At 49.7% G+C, this 19,162-nt stretch overlaps 1 protein-coding gene across 2 annotated transcripts; it reads right to left on the bottom strand.

Annotated features, from left to right (window-relative positions):
* Window positions 1–312: 312 nt before the first annotated feature.
* CXHXorf38 (chromosome X CXorf38 homolog) lies at window positions 313–18,772 on the bottom strand. Of its 2 annotated transcripts, XM_058659014.1 has the most exons (7): window positions 18,533–18,772; window positions 18,282–18,416; window positions 10,500–10,619; window positions 8,787–8,936; window positions 7,981–8,160; window positions 943–1,105; window positions 313–518 (listed from the first exon to the last, which is right to left on the bottom strand). In XM_058659014.1, the coding sequence occupies exons 1-7, from the start codon at window positions 18,746–18,748 to the stop codon at window positions 484–486; spliced, it is 999 nt and encodes a 332-aa protein (XP_058514997.1). In that variant the 5' UTR covers window positions 18,749–18,772; the 3' UTR covers window positions 313–483. The 2 variants fall into 2 exon arrangements, with proteins under 2 accessions (XP_058514997.1, XP_058514998.1); XM_058659015.1 differs by lacking the exon at window positions 10,500–10,619.
* Window positions 18,773–19,162: the final 390 nt, after the last annotated feature.

The raw sequence follows: 19,162 nt of genomic DNA, 5'->3' as shown, positions 1-19,162 counted from the left end.
CTCGTAGTAACAGTTTCACATTAAATGGAAAGAGTTTGGTATTGACCCCTCAGACTACTTTCCTTCTTACCGTCCTGCACAAATCCAGGGAGGACTTTTTTTCATGGCTAGCGCAGCACACCCGCCAGCATCCGCCATGAGGAAGACTTCGGGCAGCAGTGGTGGCAGGCTATGTCTGCTTGGGATGGTGCAGGCCTGACCAAATTTAGCCTATACTAGCTTAAGCAGCTGGAGTTTGGGACCAGAAAAGAAAGGCAGCTTTTAAGTAGCCCAAGATCCCTGGATGGTAACAAGTATTGGCACAAGAGTATGTCTTATTTTTGAGTGGTATAGATTATATAACCCCAAGTTTCTGGATATACATAGTGAAGAAAAAAAAAAAACTTTTCTCAAAGAATCAAAGGAAAGTCCATGGGGAAGAAAAATCCCAGGAGTTCCTTTGTGTTCGGGTCCCGGACTCGGAGACAGAAGCCACGCCGATTCTCACGGAACGCGCCTGATTTTTGCTGGAGGGCAACCTGAAATGAAAGAGGACATTTTCATTTTCTTCATTTCTGGGGAAGAGAGGTTGTCTATGGAGACAGGCACTTTAACAAGCTTTCCTGTGGGAACTCAGCCCCGGTGAGAGCTGTGGCCATCCCTGGTAGTGTTCCAGTGCCCGAGGGGGTGTTGGTCATGGGATCAGGGCGATTAAGCCTTTGGCCAGGGACTCTGGGCATTGCTGGTTAACCAGAGCTGCCAGGGAGTTGCCGGTGAGTTGATTTGCATGGCTGTGGGAACCCAGAATTAAGAAAACAAGCCCAAAGCCTTCACAACCTCTCTCTCTGTTTCAGAAGGAGGTGGGGCCGCTTCAGATCAGGCGGCTGCCTATTCACTGCGGCCTCACATGAAAGAACGCAGTCAAAGGGAAGGGGCTCGGGACTGTGTCCTTAGTCCACGCACCTTCGGCTGCATTTGCAGGCGGTTCCTCCCCAGGCTCCTCTGCCTCTGGTTTTTGGTGCTGTAGGTGGAGGCTGTCTAGCTTCTGCATGTCTTCCGTGAGACCATTTCTAAGATCCTCATTGTTTCTCAGAAATTCCTCCATTGCTGCCAGTCGATCCGAGATCTGCCAGAGTAAAGCAAGCAGTGGCCGGCTGAGTTGACGCTCCGGCAGACCCTGGTGGTTCAAATGACAACTTCCCGAGCTTCCAGCCTGGCTCCTGCACAAGCACCCACGAGAGGGAGATGGTGGCTACACGCACCTGACAGGCTAAGGTTTGAAACAGATGCAAGCAACTGCACAACAAAGCACCCCCTCCGTTCAAAAACCTGACCTAGGTGTTTGCTTGTCCTCTCCAATGTCATTGCTGAAAATGTCTTGCATTAGTGTGCAAAGACTTCATTGTCTACACACTGGTATGGATGCAGAAGTAAGATGAAACTCCTTCATTCTAAACTTAGGACCTGTACTTCGCCATCAAACATATGTACATACACATCTTGTTCAGGTAACTAACTGGTAACCCTGTGTATTCACCAGCAAATTCAAAATCAGGGAAAGGGAACAAGCAAAAAGTCAGTTCTCTTCCAAAGCCTGTCCCTAGTTAAAAGTTCCTCCCCCTACAGGTGACCCTTCGTGACTCCTTGAGAACTCTATGTTCTATGTATTCACGTCAGCATGTGTGTAGATATGCATCCTTAAAAACACAAAGAACATTACATGACACAAGGATTCGGAACTCATCTCTCCTGTATGACATTACAGAGCAATCTCGTTAGCTTCTGCTCACAGCTGAACACCATTGCAATTTTGGATGTTTCATATTTTCCCACAGTTTGATACTTGTGTCCAGATAAATCATGTTGCAATAACTAACCTGGGGTGTGTGTAAGTTTGCCTTAGCAAGAAGCTGATTTGCAGGCCCCTGTTCTGAAGTGAAATGTATTTTTCATTTGGCTCAGGTTTTCTCTCAAGTTTGTTGTAAAGTTTATTCATTTGCAAGGCAGAACAACATGGGCGAAACAACGAGGGCTGCCCCAGCCTGAGGGCAGCAGCATGCATCTTGCTTTAACCTTAACAGATTTTGCCACAACTACCATCTGCAGAGGTGGTAATCAATTTCAACTCCTACCAGCAACATATTCATCAATGTGTAACCCACCCGAAGTACTCACAAAACGGAACTAGGGGCATGTTTTCATTGTGCTTATCCCAGAATGCTCTCTTTGGTACTGTGCTTTACAGAGATGAGAAGCACTGCATTTGGGGAAGCTGCAACTCCACGCGAAGTCACAATCGCCTGAATGCAATGACATGAGGTGTTTGCTACACTAGCAGAGCAGTTGTGACACAGCAGCAGCAGTGTTCACAATTGGCCACAGCGTTAGAGGAGGAGGGGAGGTCTTCAGCAAGTCCCTGGGTGACTGTGACAGAAGTGAATGCACCTGTCGGATGCTGAGTGATGGCTGTCGGGGAGGGAACGGACGTGGAGCCCAGCTAAGGCCATTCAGACCCTCCCCACAGGGCCTCACGCTTTTAGCGTTTTCTCCTTCACTCAAGGTTTTCTGTAGAAACCCCTGCTCTCCACGTGCTGCCTGCCCTGGCTTTCACTTCCATTCTGAATTATGTGTGCCTCTCCCTCTCTCACCGGCTCCAACAGGAGTGCCTCATAATTGACGTTGCCTGGAACTTGAGGCTTCTCCTTTGTGGGAAGCAATAAATGCATTTGCTCTTGAAATGTGCTTAAGAGGTGCTCCTGGTTCGGGAGATGATCTTAGCTTACAGGGGAGGCAGAGTCAAAAAGAGGCTTAAATTATCCACAACAGGGAAGGCGTATGCACATTTTCATGTGGAGGGAAAGGAGGTGGTGGAGATGGAACATTGGAAAATGCACCCAGGAAAATTACAGCATACAGTCATGCAGGCTTAGACATTGCAGCCTGCCCTTGTCACCGAGCTAGCTGTGTGACTTTGGGCAAGATGATCTGACCTGTCTGAGGTTACAACTGTGAATCATGGATGATGACACCAACACCATCCATGAGGAGTAGAAACAATCATTGCATCTGGTACCTTCTTTCCTTCCTGCATCCATTTACCAAATGTTTAATTTATTCAGTAACTCTACGATGTGCCAGTCTATTGCATAGTTACTGAAGCCCCAACTCCTCGCCTTGACTTTGACCCCCTTTTCCTTTCACATGCTACGCCCACCTGCCTCCTCACCACCTCTGCTCTTGCACCCGGGGCAAAGTCACCATCATCTCACCTGGAGGACCACAGGAGCGTCCTGCCCACCCTTTCCCTTCCTCTGCTGCCCTGACCAGTCATGGGCACCCTCCACACAGACCCACCTGCAGCTCCTTTGGGCCCTCCATGCTTGGAACTCTGCCAGGCTCCCTACTCTGGAGGAAGTGCCTGCATCCTTCCAATGGCCCGCAAGCCCAGTGTCATCTGCTGTCTCCCACACACCTCTGACTTTCAGTCCCCTATTTCGTTCCTCCTTCCCACCCCAGCCATGACGCTCACCGAGCGCTTCCCCCTGCAGATATGCACGCATGGCCAGTCCTCGCCGCCTTCAAGGTCTTTGCTGATTTTCCCCTCTTCATGATAGCACCATGTTGTGACCTGACATCTGCATCCCATTTGGCCACTCCAAGTCCCCTACTCTGTGTGTGTTCCTCCTCCTGGTTCTGTCCACACCATTTACTTATTAGGCTTAACTATTCATTGCCTGTATCCCTCCACAGAGATCCCTGTCAGTTCTGTTCAACAATGCATACACAGCTTCTAGAACAGTGCCTGGTACATGGTAGGTCTTGAACAGATATTTCTGGAACATAAGAAATGTACTGCCATTTCCCATCTTTTCCCTGATGGCCCTGAGTACATTCTGTCACTAGCTTCCCCCTGAGCATCCCCAAAGAGCTCTGTGAAATGGTTCCCTAGACAGGGTTTAAGAAATCAGTAACTACAATATAATTAATGAATTAAAAATAATAATAAAAAGACTGTGAAAAAAAAAAAAGAAATCAGTAACAAGCCCAGTGCTGTTACCTAGTGGTTAAGTCCTCACTTTGCATATGCCGGGATACTACATGGGCACCAGTTCATGTCCTAGCCACTCCACTTCTCATCTAGCTCCCTGCTTGTGGCTGGGGAATGCAGTTGAGGATGGCCCAGGACCTTGGAACTCTGCACCCACATGGGAGACCCAGAGGAGGATCCTGGTTCCTGACTTCAGATCAGCTCAGCTCTGGCCACTGTACCCACTGGGGACTGAACCAGCAAGTGGAGGATCTTTTCTCTGTCCTCTATGAAAATCCACCTTTCCAATAAAAATAAATAAATCTTTTTAAAAAGAAAGAAATCAGTAACAGGACCTAGGACAATGCCTTGATTGGCCAATCCTCTCCCCTTCAAGTGCCAGAACCTCATAGGGGCACTGGTTCATGTCCCAGCTGCTCCACTCCCCATCCAGCTCCCTGCTTGTAGCCTGGGAAAGTAGTGGAGGACAGCCCAAAGCCTTGGGACCCTGTACCCGCATGGGAGACCCAAAGGAAGCTCCTGGCTCCTGGTTTCGGATTGGCTGAGCTCTGGCCATTGTGGCCATTTGGGGAGTGAACGAGAGGACGGAAGATCTTTGTCTCTCCCTCTCTCTGTAAATCTGCCATTCCAATAAAAATAAAAGGAAGGAAGGAAAGAAGGAAGGAAGAGAAATCAGTAACAATTTTGTTTCAGCCTTGTATTGTGCTCAGTGTTCTTTGGTGGAGTTATAAACTCCCGGGTTCTAATAGAGCACTGAGGGGTGCGAAGATTATGTGATGGACACTTGGGAGGCACCTGAATTTTGAGACACGTGGGTTCCCAGGGACACACTGCCATCCAGTGGGGCCATGAGCAGCCACCGCTCCCCTCTGGCAGTGAGGTGGAAAATGCCTTGCAGTCATAGCCACTTGCACGTGGTCGGCTTTCATGGAGCCCTTCTATAGCGTTACAAAACAGGAGGGTACGAATTTGCCCTGGCCAGTTCTGTTACACCATGTCTGCAGCAGTGGGATGGCCTGTGGCAAACCACCGCACCAGTCCTCACAGCCCAGTGCGGGCTCCTGGGCCCCAGTCCTGGGCAAGCAAGGCAGACGTTGAAGGCCAAGTGCCCTTCCAGAGCTCAAGGGCCAAGGACTCCCAGCTTGAGTGTGTCGCTACTCACATCCTCTGCTCTTTGTCACACATAGACAGGGAAAGGACAGTGGCTCCCTCAAGAGAGAAGCCGAAACTGCTGATGGCTCAGGGACAAAGCACCTGCTCCTCCATTTGCTTCACTTACAATATCCTGTTTTTTAAAGCATCAGTAGCAAGAAAATGTGGCTGGTTTGATAGCATTTGAGAAGAAAGCCAGAGGAAACCCTTGGGTTCAGAAAAGAGAAGATGGGCCCGGCGCCATGGCCTAGCGGCTCTAGTCCTCGCCTTGAACGTGCCGGGATCCCATATGGGCGCCGGTTCTAATCCCAGCAGCCCTGCTTCCTATCCAACTCCCTGCTTGTGGCCTGGGAAAGCAGTCAAGGAAGGCCTAAATCCTTGGGACCCTGCACCCACATGGGAGACCCAGAAGAGGCTCTGGCTCCTGGCTTGAGATCGGTGCAGTTCCAGCCTTTATGGCTGCTTGGGGAATGAATCAACAGATGGAAGATCTTCCTCTCTGTCTCCTCCTCTCTGTATATCTGACTTTGCAATAAAAATAAATAAATCTTAAAAAAAAGAGAGAGAAGATTTGGAACTGCTGCTTGGTGTAGCACATTAAGCCCTGCTTGCAACTCTCACATCCCCATATGGGCACTGCTTCCGGTACTGGCTCCTCCACTTCCGATCCGGCTCCCTGCTAGATGACCCAAGTGCTTGTGCCCCTGCCACTCACCTGGGAGACAGATGGACTTCTGGGCTCCTGGCTTCACAGCCTTGTCCAGCCCTGGTGTTGCTGTCATGTGGGGATTGAAGCAGTGCGTGCAAGACCTCTTTTTCACTTTCTTTCATTCTTTCAACTCAATAGAATAAACTTTTTTTTGTCAAAAGGAAAATCTATAATTCTAATCAATCATTTTAGATATTTTTGATGTGCCAGGATGGGCCAAGAGACACCAGTGGGATCCGGTCCTGTTGCAAAAAGAGCTCAGCCAGCTGAAGAAAGCACCTGCATCAATGTCAGAATGGCTAATTTAGGCATGTTTAGCAGTGCTGGGCAGACTTAATGAATGAATGCCTCACTTTGCAGTAAATAAACACCCCCACTACGTTTCACATGCTAACCACAACTGCCTTCCTCAGACCAGAAGGACTAGGGAGGTGAAGTGATTTGTCCCCATCTCCTGTGAGCTGGCATTCCACACTAGCCTCTGTTGGAATGTTTCTCAGCCTTACTAGAATACAATTCTGCTAACGTTAGTTTCTTCCATAGCTTGCTCCCGAACTCCTATCCAGATCTGAGACCAGCACTAGCCTTCAGACCTTAAGCTAGACACCCTGATGATCCTTTAACATCTTTCCCCCATACACCTGTTTCCACCTCCATGCCATCCCCAAGTCAGTTACTTAACCAGTAAGATCCAGCAGCTCTGCCCAAGCTAACGTGCCAGACTCGGGCCTCTGCCTCATAACCTCTAGTTTCTGTCCCCTTTCTGCCACCCTCACTAGCTCCCCTGTGGTTTGTGCAACATCCAGCTAAGTTTGAGTTCACTTTCCAAAAGCCAACTCTCTTATTCTCACTCTGACTTAAAAAAAAAAATACCTGCTGGGGTTGGCACAATGGCTCAACTGGCTAATTCTCCACCTGCAAGTGCTTGGCATCCCATATGGCTGCTGGTTCTAGTCCCCGCTGCTCCACTTCCCATTCAGCTCCCTACTAATGGCTTGGGAAAGCAGAGGATATTTGCCCAAAGCCTTGGGACCCTGCACCCATATGGGAAACCTAGAAGAGGCTCCTGGCATTGGCTCAGCTCAGCTCTGGTTATTGTGGCCATTTGGGGAGTGAACCAGCAGATGGAAGGTTTTTCTGTCTTTTGTTCTCTCTCTGTAAATTTGCCTTTATAATAAAAATAAATAATTTTTTTAAAGTCAGCTGACTCCCTACCACTTTTTGGGAATAATGCTCAAACACCTTGGCCATGCCCAAGAAGTTTTTCTTTTTCTTTTTTTTTTTTTTTTTTAAGATTTATTTATTTTCATTACAAAGTCAGATATACAGAGAGGAGGAGAGACAGAGAGGAAGATCCTCCGTCCAATGATTCACTCTCCAAGTGAGCGCAATGGCCAGTGCTGTAACAATCCGAAGCCAGGAGCCAGGAACTTCTTCCAGGTCTCCCACACGGGTGCAGGATCCCAAAGCATTGGGCATTGGGGTGTCCTCGACTGCTTTCCCAGGCCACAGGCAGGGAGCTGGAAGGGAAGTGAAGCTGCTGGGACTAGAACCGGCGCCCATATGGGATCCTGGCGTGTTCAAGGCGAGGACCTTAGCCGCTAGGCCACGCCGCCGGGCCCCAAGAAAAGTTTTTCAAACACAGCTTCAACCGCCTTCGCGGAACTCCTGGCTGAGCTCCTATGTTAGCTCACCTGCTTACTGCCTAGGCTCAAAGCTAGTGTTTGAAGCCTTTGCAAGGGCTGCTTGCCCTGCCAAGGATGCCCTTCTTCCTTTGCCAATTTGTCCCCACCTCGATTCTGAGTTTCAGCCCCACAGCACCTGTGCTGCCAGTCCTCTCTGGTCAGTAGAGAAACCCCAGGCATTTTTCTCAGGAGTCCTGTGGCTGCCCAAAGGAGCAGGTCACTCCACTGTGTGGCGCTGACTCGGCACGCCTCCAAGGTTTGCTGATGGTGTGAACATAGTTGTTTGAAGGTAACATTTCTCCATGCCCAAAACGCCTGCAGTCCTGGAATCGAGTGGCTGGCCCTGTGTGAACCCCGCCTGGGCACCGCACTTTCCCCACAGGGAAGTCACAGGGCTTTATGCTTACCTCTTGAGGTGACACGTCAGGTTCTTCCGCTTGCATGTACAGCTCCTGAAGCTTCTCCTTTAGCAATTCCATTTCAATTTCATTCACTTGGCTAATGCTCATATAAGTTCCCTCGGCACATTCACAGCCATCTAGCTGATCTCCCTCGGGGAGGTAAACTGCCCAGTCGGAAAGCAACAGCTGTGAGGTTATCACACAAACGCATGAGCCAACGTAAAGACACTCCATGGAGTTACTCAAAGACCTTATGCTTAAGCATTGTGGACTGGAGCTACCTCAACAACATACGAGTGAGTGCGACACAGTCTCTCAGCCCAGCATAATTCCGGATTTTACAACAGTGACTCTCCTCTGCTTACAGTCTAATATTCAGCTTAAGCAGCCTGGCATGATGGCTCAATGGCTCCATCAATGCTCACTTTGCATGCACCAGGATCCCCTACGGGTGCTGGTTCATGTACCCACTGCTCCACTTCCCATCCAGCTCCCTGCTTGTGCCCTGGGAAAGCAGTAGAGGATGGCCCAAAGCTTTGGGACCCTGAACCCACATGGGAGACCCAGAAGAAGCTCCAGACTCCTCGCTTCGGATCAGCTCAGCTCCAGGCACTGTGGCCACTTGGGGAGTGAACTAGTGAATGGAAGAACTTTCTCTTTCTGTCTTTCCTTCTTTCTGTAAATCTGATCTGCCTTTTCAATAAAAATAAATATATTTTTTTAAATTCAGCTTCAAATATTAAAGGCGAGACTGCAGCTGCCATTGCTGTCTTGCTTCATTCTATATGCTACCGATTTTTTTTTTCCTTTACCTGTTCGATTCTGGAGTTTGCCGCCACAATCTCTGGGATAGTCTTGAATTCACTCAGAAAATTCTGGATCTTCACCTGAAAGTCTTGAAGCCATGGGGAGGATACTTTCATGTCTGAGGAGTGCATGATTTCATTACGACACCTAATCACCTACAGGAAGAATCAGAAGACACAAGGCTACAGATCGAGATCTTCTGCTTCCACAGCAGAGAATGAAGGAAGCCAAAGCTTCAGATGTTTGACAACTAATTGGAAAGTTTTCTAGGAAAAAAAAAATCAGGCAGGACAAAGAAAAATGACCACAGCAAGGATTTTAGTCGAAGGACTCCAGGTAAGAGAACAATGAAAACTGAGCAAGGTTAGCTTGGCCTTTTCCGCTTTCCTAATCTCCGGAGCTAAGAAGCAAGCGATGCAGAGGTTGTTGACATGACCTGTGGGTCCTAGCAAGTGCCAGCATGGCCTGAAGGGATGTTTAACCTTCCACCTCTTGGAAAATCAGTTCATGAGGGTAGGAAACACAAACATGCTGACAGGGAACATCAGCTCTTGAAATCTTATCACTAGCTGGGTATCGCACATTCCGTCAAAGCTTTCAACTTAAACCACCCTGCCAGAGAGCTCGAGTAATGGGCCTAGGTCTACTTCTGGCTGAGGCAGATAATGCAAACACCTTTTTTAAATGACTGCAGAGCCAACGAGTCAGATCAAGGGAGTTTTCTGACGAAACTGATTGAAAAGAGAATCAGCTCTTTATATGTTAAGAAAAACGGGGCTCTCCTGTGACACACTAATGTGTAATTCACACAAATTCTTCTACATTATGCGACTGAAAGATATCCAAAGGGTCAACTGTTGTGACAGATTTGTGTCATGTCACCAAGGATCCTCATATTTTTTTTTTGCCTGCTGTCATGCTGGCCAAACACACGTGCCTTTTCTCCAGGTATTATACATAATTCAAGGACACTAGACACTCTTCTCAACGAGCCTCTGGTTACTGGAGAACTCAGACATCGCCCCGAGGAAATCTGATGTCATGTTTCCTGTTTCCTTTAGTTCTTTGTGCTTTGCTCTTGCAACTAACTGTTCAGTGTATGACTCCGAAGGGCAGATGGCAAATGTCGGCACACAACACACAGAATGATGCATTGCTGTTTTCTGTAATGTGGGAAACGACTTTGCTGCTGGTTTTGGGAGAATGGGTAGGAGAACGTGGAGGTTCCTGCTCTAGCGGGGATCAGCATGATAACAAGTTGTCATGAAACTCTAATTAGGGGGCTTGGCAGCGTGGCCTAGTGGCTAAGGTCCTTGCCTTGATCCCATATGGCCGCTGGTTCTAATCCCGGCAGCTCTACTTCCTCTCTATCTCTCCTCCTCTCAGTATATCTGACTTTGTAATAAAAATAAAATAAATCTAAAAAAAAAAAATGAAAAAAAAAATAAAAAAAAAAATAAAAAAAAAAAAAACTCTAATTAGGGACAATCGAAGGGTCAGTCTCTTGATTGCCCCTGCCCGGCGGGAATCCCGGACGGCATGGCAGAAAGAGCCCCACTGGCCTGCGTGGTGATATTGACTTCGAGCCATAGGCTAAGCACTGTGCCGGGGCAGCTACAGCACCCTGTGCCTGCATGGCTGGCTCAGCATCACAGGGCAGGGCTCAGAGAAGGCACCCGACTGACGCAGGGTGCAGCTCTCAATCGGACAGCTCTTACCTCTGTGACTCTTTTTCGATCAACCACAAAGTGATCACAGGAGTTGATGAGGCTTAAAAGCGCAACTGCGTCACATTCCTCGGGTCCTTTCTTGCCTGTCAGTCCTCGGGGCATGAAGGCCTGTGGCACAAGGACACAGACACTTGAGTCTCCCCCAGACTCCATGCCTTAGCGAGAAGCCTTCTGGCTTATTCCCCATATGGTGACTGCAAGAATCCCACACACTGAAATTCAAGGGTCATGGCTGAGCCCCAACAAAGGATAGTAACTGAACCAGCGTGTTAGCTCTCTGCTACGAGCTATGATACAATCTAACTGGCCTCCCGTGTGCCTCTCCAGATAGAAGCAGAAAGCATGGGTGGAAGGTACCTTTTCCTTTTCCCTTAATGAAATTCCAGGGGTTGAGTTGCTGAAGATTTAAAACTAGCTTCAGTACAATTAGGTTCTTCAATGTGAACACTTTGTTTTTGTTTTGTTTGCTTCTTAAAATTTATCTTCATTCAGTTTGAAAGGCAGGGAGGAGGAGAGACAGAAATACTGAGATTTAAGACTGTTGTATCCCCAAATGCCTACAGCAGAGCTGAGCCCGGCTCAGGCCAGGAGCTAGGACTGATGCCATGCTCCCAAGTTGAGCAGCTGGCAGCCTGAGCAGGAGGCTGCAGAGGTGAGGCACTCTGTGCGCGCAAGCACCCCCCGCGCAACCAGCGCTGCTCTGCCTAAGCCCTAGCCCAGGCAAAATCTACCTTCTCAGCTCCAGCCTCAGCGAAGCTTCCAGGCCAGGCTTCTTCTTGTTGTGAAACTCACTTCACTGAGGAATGGGGAACCTTTACTGCCCCTGATCTTCCCTCGAGGGAACTTTCCCTGGAAGGACTTTTCCCTGGGGAGTAGAAGCCAGTGTAGCTCCCTAGGGAGTGGGTCCGCTTGCCCCGGGGAGTAGCGGAACTGTTACTGGGACCCCGCGGGGGCGCTTCGAGAAGGAGCTGGGGTAGCCGCTGAGAGACAGAGACCCGAACTGGGCCCGCTCCCTGCCCAGAAGCCGCTGCCGTGTCGCAGAGAGCAGTCCGCACAGTCCAGTCCGTTCACTGTACAGCGTGCAGTGCAGACTCCTATACCTGTCCTGAGGGGATGGGGGCCACGGTCCGCCCCCGGACGGAGTACCCCTGAGGCCGCTCCCACTACCCCAATTGCCTACTCAGGAGCCAGGGTAAGGAGGAGTCGGGGGGTAAAAATTACGTTGGTTCATGTAGGGACCTCATACACTTTTCTAAATGACTTGAGACAGTTCAGTTGTGATGGTATTAACAATCTGGGCTTTGCAGCGTGACAGACCTGGGTTCAAATGCAAGTTTGGCCACCTGCCAGCAAAGGATCTTGGGCTACTTACTTCTTAGATTACTCCTCAGTAAGTCCTCATGTCCCTTGAATAAGTAAATGTGCCAGCACAGTGCCTGGCACAGAGTAACAAACTAGTGTCAATATTGGAAGTTACTATGGTGAGTAGGACCTTCAAGGGGTCTATTGAAAAGCTCGTGAGAAATGCAGATGACAAAAAATTATACAGGGACTTCCAAATATTTTGTTGTTGTTGGTACCAAAATAAACTTACAATTCCATTGCTCCACAACTTTTTAGAACTTCAGGACTTGACATTCCAAATGTCCCGGAAGGGCCTTCTTCTAGCATCGTCTTGCTTTCAGTTCAATTTTATGGTACACGTTCCAAAAACTGGTGTGACAGGAAAGGCTTGGGCATATTCCTGTCCTGAAATGTTGCCAAACTTACATTCTGTCCTGCCAACGGCCACGAACAACTGGGATGTGAGAAACTGTCCACAGTAAGAATTTGAAATAAAGAGACTTGCTCCACTGACAACGCACACGTTTTGGTGGGTAAGCAACTCCAGTGCCCCCTACAGTATGCTTTACTCTGCAGGATCATCTGAAAACGCTGCTGGGAGGAGCTCATGCGCCCCAAGCATATCCTGATGCGGGGGTTGGGGAATCATACACCTGAGCCTCCGTGCACAGCCTGTATCAGAAGGCACAGTAGCAATTCTCTGTTGTGACAGGGATACTTCATAAGTTCATGAAAAAAAATAGAATAGAAAGATAAGTTTATTTTAGATCAAAAAAACTGTTTTGATGTCCATGCATAGGTGTTTCCTTACAGGGCGCATGTCGCATGAAATTATGAAGTCCTGTGTAGGTCCTGTCACTAACATGCTGATCCTCTGACTGAACCTACTATGGAGGCAGGTGCTTGACACAGCAGCTAAAGCATCACTTTGACCACCTGCATCCCATATGGGTTTGTATCACAACTCTGCTTCTGATCCAGCTTCCTGCTAATGTACACCCTGCCCAACAGCAGATGGTGGCTCACGTCCTTGGATCCCTGCCACTTGCATGGGAAACCCAGATTGTGTGCCAGGCTCCTGCTGTCGTCTTGGCCCAGCCCAGGTTGTTGTAAGGATGTGGGGAGTAAACCAGCAGTAACCTTTCTGCATTTCAAATAAGTTTTAAAATCTTAACTTTTAAAAAGAAGTTTTTGATGGATGCTCAGAGGTTCATAAAGAAGCTAACTCACCATAGGCAAACTAAGCCAATGATAGTGAAGGAAAAAGATCTTTGCTTACATCAGCTGTTGCTGAGAGTACCAAGTTGGAGGTGCCCAGGGGGCTTTCAGAAGAGGCGTGGTTTTTCATCTCCGTGATGACCCCTGCCTGGCATTTTCTCTTCCTTCAGTATTAAAAGCCAACAGGCAAAGCCTGGCAACTTCCTGACTGCAAAAACAGTTTCTGAAAATCATACTGCGTGCTCCCAGGCTCCGGCTGGCTAATGCACAGGGCAAGCAAGGGGCACAGTCACCTGCTCCTGCCCTCTGTGGACTCCTCCACGGGTAGAAGATGAAGCAGGGGAGACAAACTGGGCCCCGGCATGCTGGCCCTTGCTGGCCCTGGAAAGAAGCAGGGAGTTAGGCAGCATCCAAGGATTCTGGGGAAGGGAATGCAATGACCTAACCGCCACATGCAGGTGGCACACCCCGCCTCGCACAGGTACACTGGGCAGCAGAGGGTACCAGAAGGGAAGCTGCAGTCGAGGGCCAGGCAGGAACATTCTGCAGGGGGTAACTAGAGGGCAAGGATGAGACAAGACCAAGTCTAGGAAGTTGTGGTGGGAATGGGCCGAGGGTGAAGGGAGGCAGAGAGGATAATGCCCACTTCAGAACTAATATGAAGTGCCTGGGAGGCAGCCAGGTGAAGGGGTCGGTCGGTTAGAAAGTTGGATCTGGTTCAGACGTGGGGTTGGGGAAAAAGCAGCTCCCTGCAATGTGGCGGCTGTCGGGGGGGGGGGTGCCCCAGCTAGGCCAGACCCAATGCTGGGGACTCAGGCAGTCCTAGGCTTTCTCCAGGCCTGAGAGATCTCCTCCCTCAGGGTAAGTACACCATGAGGGAACCTTGGGAACTGGATTAAGCTCGGCCCTGCTGCTACCATCCTGGGCAGGAAGAGTTTGGGCAGTGTTCGACCTGGGATGGGTAGGAGGCTGGGTGGGGCTTCTCCCTTTGTTTCTCCTCTGACCCCAGATAAAGGGAGGAAAATGATGATACTAGGGTGAAAACAATGGTCTTATCTACTTTCCTGCAACCCTTGACCCTTTGTACCCTAATCAACTATGTAAGATTCTAAAAAAAAAAAAAGTTGGCTCTGGGCACCTAGACCTCAGCAGCAGGCAGGCGAAGGGTGTCAAACCTGGGAGGCACCAGAAAGGGACTTCAAAAAGTTCAACGAATGAGGCTGGTGCTATAACACACTGGGCTCTGTTGCTGATCCAGTTCCCTGCTAAAGTACCTGGGAAAGCAGAAAAAGACAGCCCAAGTGCTGGGGCCCCTGCCAACTACATGGGAGATCCGGATGGCATTCCAGGCTCCTGGCTTCAGCCTGGTCTAGCTGTTGCAACCATTTGGGCAGTGAAGTAGCATATGGAAGATCTTTTTCTATCTTTCTTTCTCTCTATATAACTCTGCCTTTCAAATATATAAATCTTTAAAACAAACAAACAAATAAATAAAAAACCTAGGTCCCAGAGGGATGGCTCAACTGGCTAATCCTCCACCTCCAAATGCCAGGATCCCATGTGGGCACCGTTTCATGTTTCAGCTGCTCCACATTCCTTCCAGCACCTGCCAGTAGCCTGGGAAAGCAGTGGAGGATGGACCAAAGCCTTGGGACTCTGCACTCACGTGGGAGACCCAGAGGAAGCTCCTGGCTCCTGGGTTTGGATCAGCTGAGCTTCTGCCAAGGCGACCACTTGAGGAGTGAACCAGCAGATGGAAGATTTTTCTTTCTCTCCTTCTCTCTCTAAATCTGCCTTTCCAATGAAAAGAAACAAATCTTTTTTAAAAAAAGAAACTAAACTTAAAAAAAGAGTTTACACTGGTGCCAAAAATTGCAGTTGAAATTCATGCAAAGTTTTTTTCGCAGTATAAAGATTTATTTGTTCTTTTTTATTGGAAAAGTCAGATTATACAGAGAGGAGGAGAGACAGAGAGATGATCTTCTGTCTGCTAATTCACTCCCCAAGTGGCCATGATGGTTAGAGTTGAGCCGATTCAAAGCCAGGAGCCAGGAACTTCTTTTGGGTCTCCAACATAGTTGCAGGGTCACAAATCTTTGGGCCGCCCTCGACTGCTTTCCCAGGCCATAGGCGGGGAGCTGGATGGGAAGCGGGGCAGCCAGGACACGAACTGGTACCCATATGGGATCCTGGTGCATGCAAAGTGAGGACCTTAGCCACTAGGCTACCGTGCTGGGCCCCACAGTATAAATTTTACAAATTTTTGTTAGACTCTGCACATCACTTCAAATTGTTTTGCACAAAAATTAACGTGTCTTTTCATTTCATTCCCACGAACTTTTTGAAGTTCTGGTGTACCAACCTCCCCAGGCCTGGGTACTACCACCAGAGAAGACGGAGGCAGGAAAGCGCTGAGGAAGGCTGAGGAAGAGGGTCCTGGGAAGCAGGCAGTAGCCTGGAGCATGTCAGCCAACGGAGCACTCACTAGCACTTTGCCTAAGAAAGGTGAGTTTGGCGAAGCAAAGTTCATGGATGCAGTGCAGTGGCAGGGGCCGAAGCCAGGGTGGAGCACACTGCAGAGCCTGTGGAAGTGAGAAGAAAGCATCTGAGACAGGTGTTTGGTGCAGAGGTTAGGCTGCCACCGAGGACGCCTGCATCCCAGAATCAGAGTGCCTGCAGCATCAGGATCCTCTCCTGCTTCTGATGCAGCTCCCTAATGTGAACCTGGGCAGGCAGCAGATGACGGCGCAAATGCTTGGGCCCCTGTCACCATGTGAGAGATCTGAATTGAGTTCCGGACTCCTTAATTCTACCTGGCTTAGCCCTGGTTGTTGTGGGCATTTGTGTAGTGAATCAGTGGATGATGGAATTCTATTTGTCTCTCTGCCTCTTAATGAGATGAAAATAAAATGTAAAAAATTAAATGTAAAAAACGGCATGGCTTAACTGGCTAATCCTCCCCCTTCAGGCGCCAGAATGCCATATGGGCATCAGTTCGTATTCCTGTTCCACTTCCCTTCCAGCTCCCTGCTTATGGCTCAGCTCCAGCCATTGCAGCCACTTGGGGAATGAATCATTGGACGGAGGATCTTCCTTTCTGTCTGTCCTCCTCTTTGTATATCTGACTTTGCAATAAAAATAAATAAACCTGTTTTTAAAAAAATAAAGCTAACTGATGATGAAGGGAATAAGATGGGAGGCGACAACTGACCATACAAGTCCTTGGGCAAATGGTAGGGGCAAAGATCGAGACACACAAGGCTCAGCGATGGCAAAATGAAAGGCATCTTTCGTCCTTTGTTTTCTTCTCTAAACAAAGTTGGCCATGCAATTCCTCTGAGAGAGGCAGAATTCCCATCTGTTGCTTCAGGGCATGGCTCCCAACTGGAGCCAACATTGTTGCCTTTCCCCACGGTCTGCTCTGGGAGCCAGAGTGTTGATGTGGGTGCCTTGACTGGCATCATAACAGCCAGGCCAAACGCCCCCCTACTCTTCCCCACCCCCTGCCTTCTTCCCTAGTAGCAGGAAGAAAGACTACAGTGCCCACAGAGGCAGGATGGCAGACCTGGCAAACAAGAGGAGGAAGTATGTGTTTGGAGGGTGTCTGTCAACTCCAGGAAGCGTGAGCAACATTAACAGGAGTGAGGGTGGAGGACTGGGCATGGCAACTTGGCAAGGAAAGGTATGGAAGTGTCAGCTCCAGGAACAGGAGCCTGGAGGGTTCCAGAACAAAAGTGAAAGCAATCAGTTCTCTCGGGAGAGTCTTTCCCTGGGCAGAGGTGGATGATGGTGTCACCAGGGCTGCAGTGAGGCCTGGCGAGCTCAGAGCAAAGAGAAACAGGGCTGATGTCACTGCAAGGGAGCGACTCTACTGACGGACCGTGCAGATGAGGTTGGCTGAGCAAAGAAAAGGCGGCAGAAGTGTGTAAGCTGCTGGTTCTGTAGACAGCCATGACACCTCAAAAAGATACAAGCAGGGAAAAGGAGTGGGGCTGGAGAATGGTGAAATAAGCACGCCAGAGGTGAGCAAGATATTAGCCACTGAGAAGTCCTGGGCTGAAAAAGGTCTACAGTGCGAGCACACAAGAGACAGCCTGAAATGGAGTGGGCCAGAAAATGCTAGAACAGAGAGTCAAGAAACTGGACGGATGGGGTGGGTGAGGTAACGCAGAAACACTGGGTTGCATGAGGAGGTCTGCAGGTGGAGCAGCATCAAAAAACGAGGCCAAGAGTGACCTAAGCAGGTGGCCGGGCATTGCAGGGAATTCCAGACAGGTGAGGGGCAGGCACAGTTTTAGACAGAACCCTGTTTCTGTCTCTTCTGGGTCAAAGTGAAAGCTGACCACTTTGTGGTGGCAACAGAGTAAACCAAAGAACATGGAGAACAGGGTGGAGGTCTGGTGGCCTTCCTGGTCCATGAGAGCCACAAAAATGGGGACCACTGAGGCAGCCCAGTCCCAGTGTTTTTGAGATTAGGAAACAAAGGCTGGCTCGGTGACATGCTGGAGCAGCTGAGCTGGGGTTCAGGCCGGGAGCTTCACTTCCTGGGTGCCAAGCTTTGCTTGAGGCAAAGCAGCAGGCAGGCTGCCCCCAACAGCCCAGCAGCATGAGAAAACCATTTCTGATTGCCCCTCTCAGCTTCTGGAAAATATTTAAAAAAAAAATCCTATAGCTGAGCTAGTGAGTCACATTGGCAAGATCTGAGACAGGCATAAGAGCCCCCCCCCTTTTTTTCTGAGAAAGCCACAGTCTGTTTTTAACTAATTTTTAAAATTAACATAAAGACTAAGTCTCTTTACAGCCCATCCCCGGCTCTCAACTTATTCCCTACCTAGGCACTTTCAGATCCTTTCTATTTCACTGGTAACTTCGCTCACCTTCCTCTGTCAGAGTCATGACACCTATAGCTAAAATCAGCTAGCCACTCAGTGCACCTTACAAAGTATCCTCCTCTACACCTGAGGCTCTTGCCCCAGCATTTCTGGCTGAAGTGTTTGCTATAGCTTTCTAAGCAGGAGCCACAAACTCGAATGCCTTCAGGAAGCAAACAGGTAGCAGAAAACTAAGCTTCGTTGCACCTACTGCAACAGCGACGCAGCGCCCAGAACACACGCCCACCCACCCACCAACCAATCTCTGCCTTAGCATCTGTTTACCGGGCTCAGGCGCCAGATGAGTCCTTCTTCTGCCTCAGCAGCAAGTGCTTACCTTGGCCACCTCCCAGGCGTCGACAGGCCAGAGGCCTGGTCGGCAGTTTCCCCAGTGCACGTCTCCATTCCGGTTGACGTGATGTTTCAAAATCTGCCGTTTCCACTCTGCGCACACCTCACACTGAGGCTGAAACTACAGGGGGCGGCGGTGAGAAGAGGTGGCATCTGGATCCCGGCCCGCGGAAGGAACAGGACGGGGATGGGGCTGGGGTGGAGAGTAGTGCCCAGTGACCCGGGCCAGGAGCTCACCTGGCGGGCGCGCGGGCTGCAACGCGAGCCGCCGCGACAGGTGGCGCGGGGGCCCAGGCTAGGAGTTGCGGCGAGCAGGCTGCGGTGGAAGGAGAGCACTTCCTGGCCGACGAAGCCCTGCAGGCAGCTGCGCAAAAGCAGCAAGCAGTGACCAGCCTTCACCCAGTTCTTGTACTCTGTACAGTTCAAGCGGGCAGCCAACTCCGACAACACCATGGCCCCTTTAGGCTCAGAGGCGTGGTGGACGACAAGCGCGCAGGCGCGAGAGCCTGGGAAACGTCTGATGCGCAGGCGCAGTTCCGCCCAGACACCGCCCTCTCAAAGGAGTGGCAACGTCGTGGCGTGTTGCGTCACACGCTCCGGGGGCGGGGCGCCCTGATTTCCGGGTCACGTCAGCCCGGCGCCACGGAGGAGACGACCAGTGAGTATTTAAAGTGTAATGAGGCTACCGCAGCCTAAAACCCTTAACCCCTGTCCCTCAAAAGCGAATCCCCAGTTCGACTTCCTCTCCTGAAGTCCGGGACTGTTATTGAGATGTAGGAAGTGCTCAAGGCACTTTAGTTACATGTTCCTTGCGTGACTGGATTCTAAAATCTAGTTTCTGAGGCCACAGACTAGCTGTAGCAAATC

This window comes from Ochotona princeps, chromosome X (genome assembly GCF_030435755.1).
Source record: "Ochotona princeps isolate mOchPri1 chromosome X, mOchPri1.hap1, whole genome shotgun sequence".
Taxonomy (NCBI): Eukaryota; Metazoa; Chordata; class Mammalia; order Lagomorpha; family Ochotonidae; genus Ochotona; species Ochotona princeps.
This window is presented reverse-complemented; position numbering and strand designations above follow the sequence as displayed.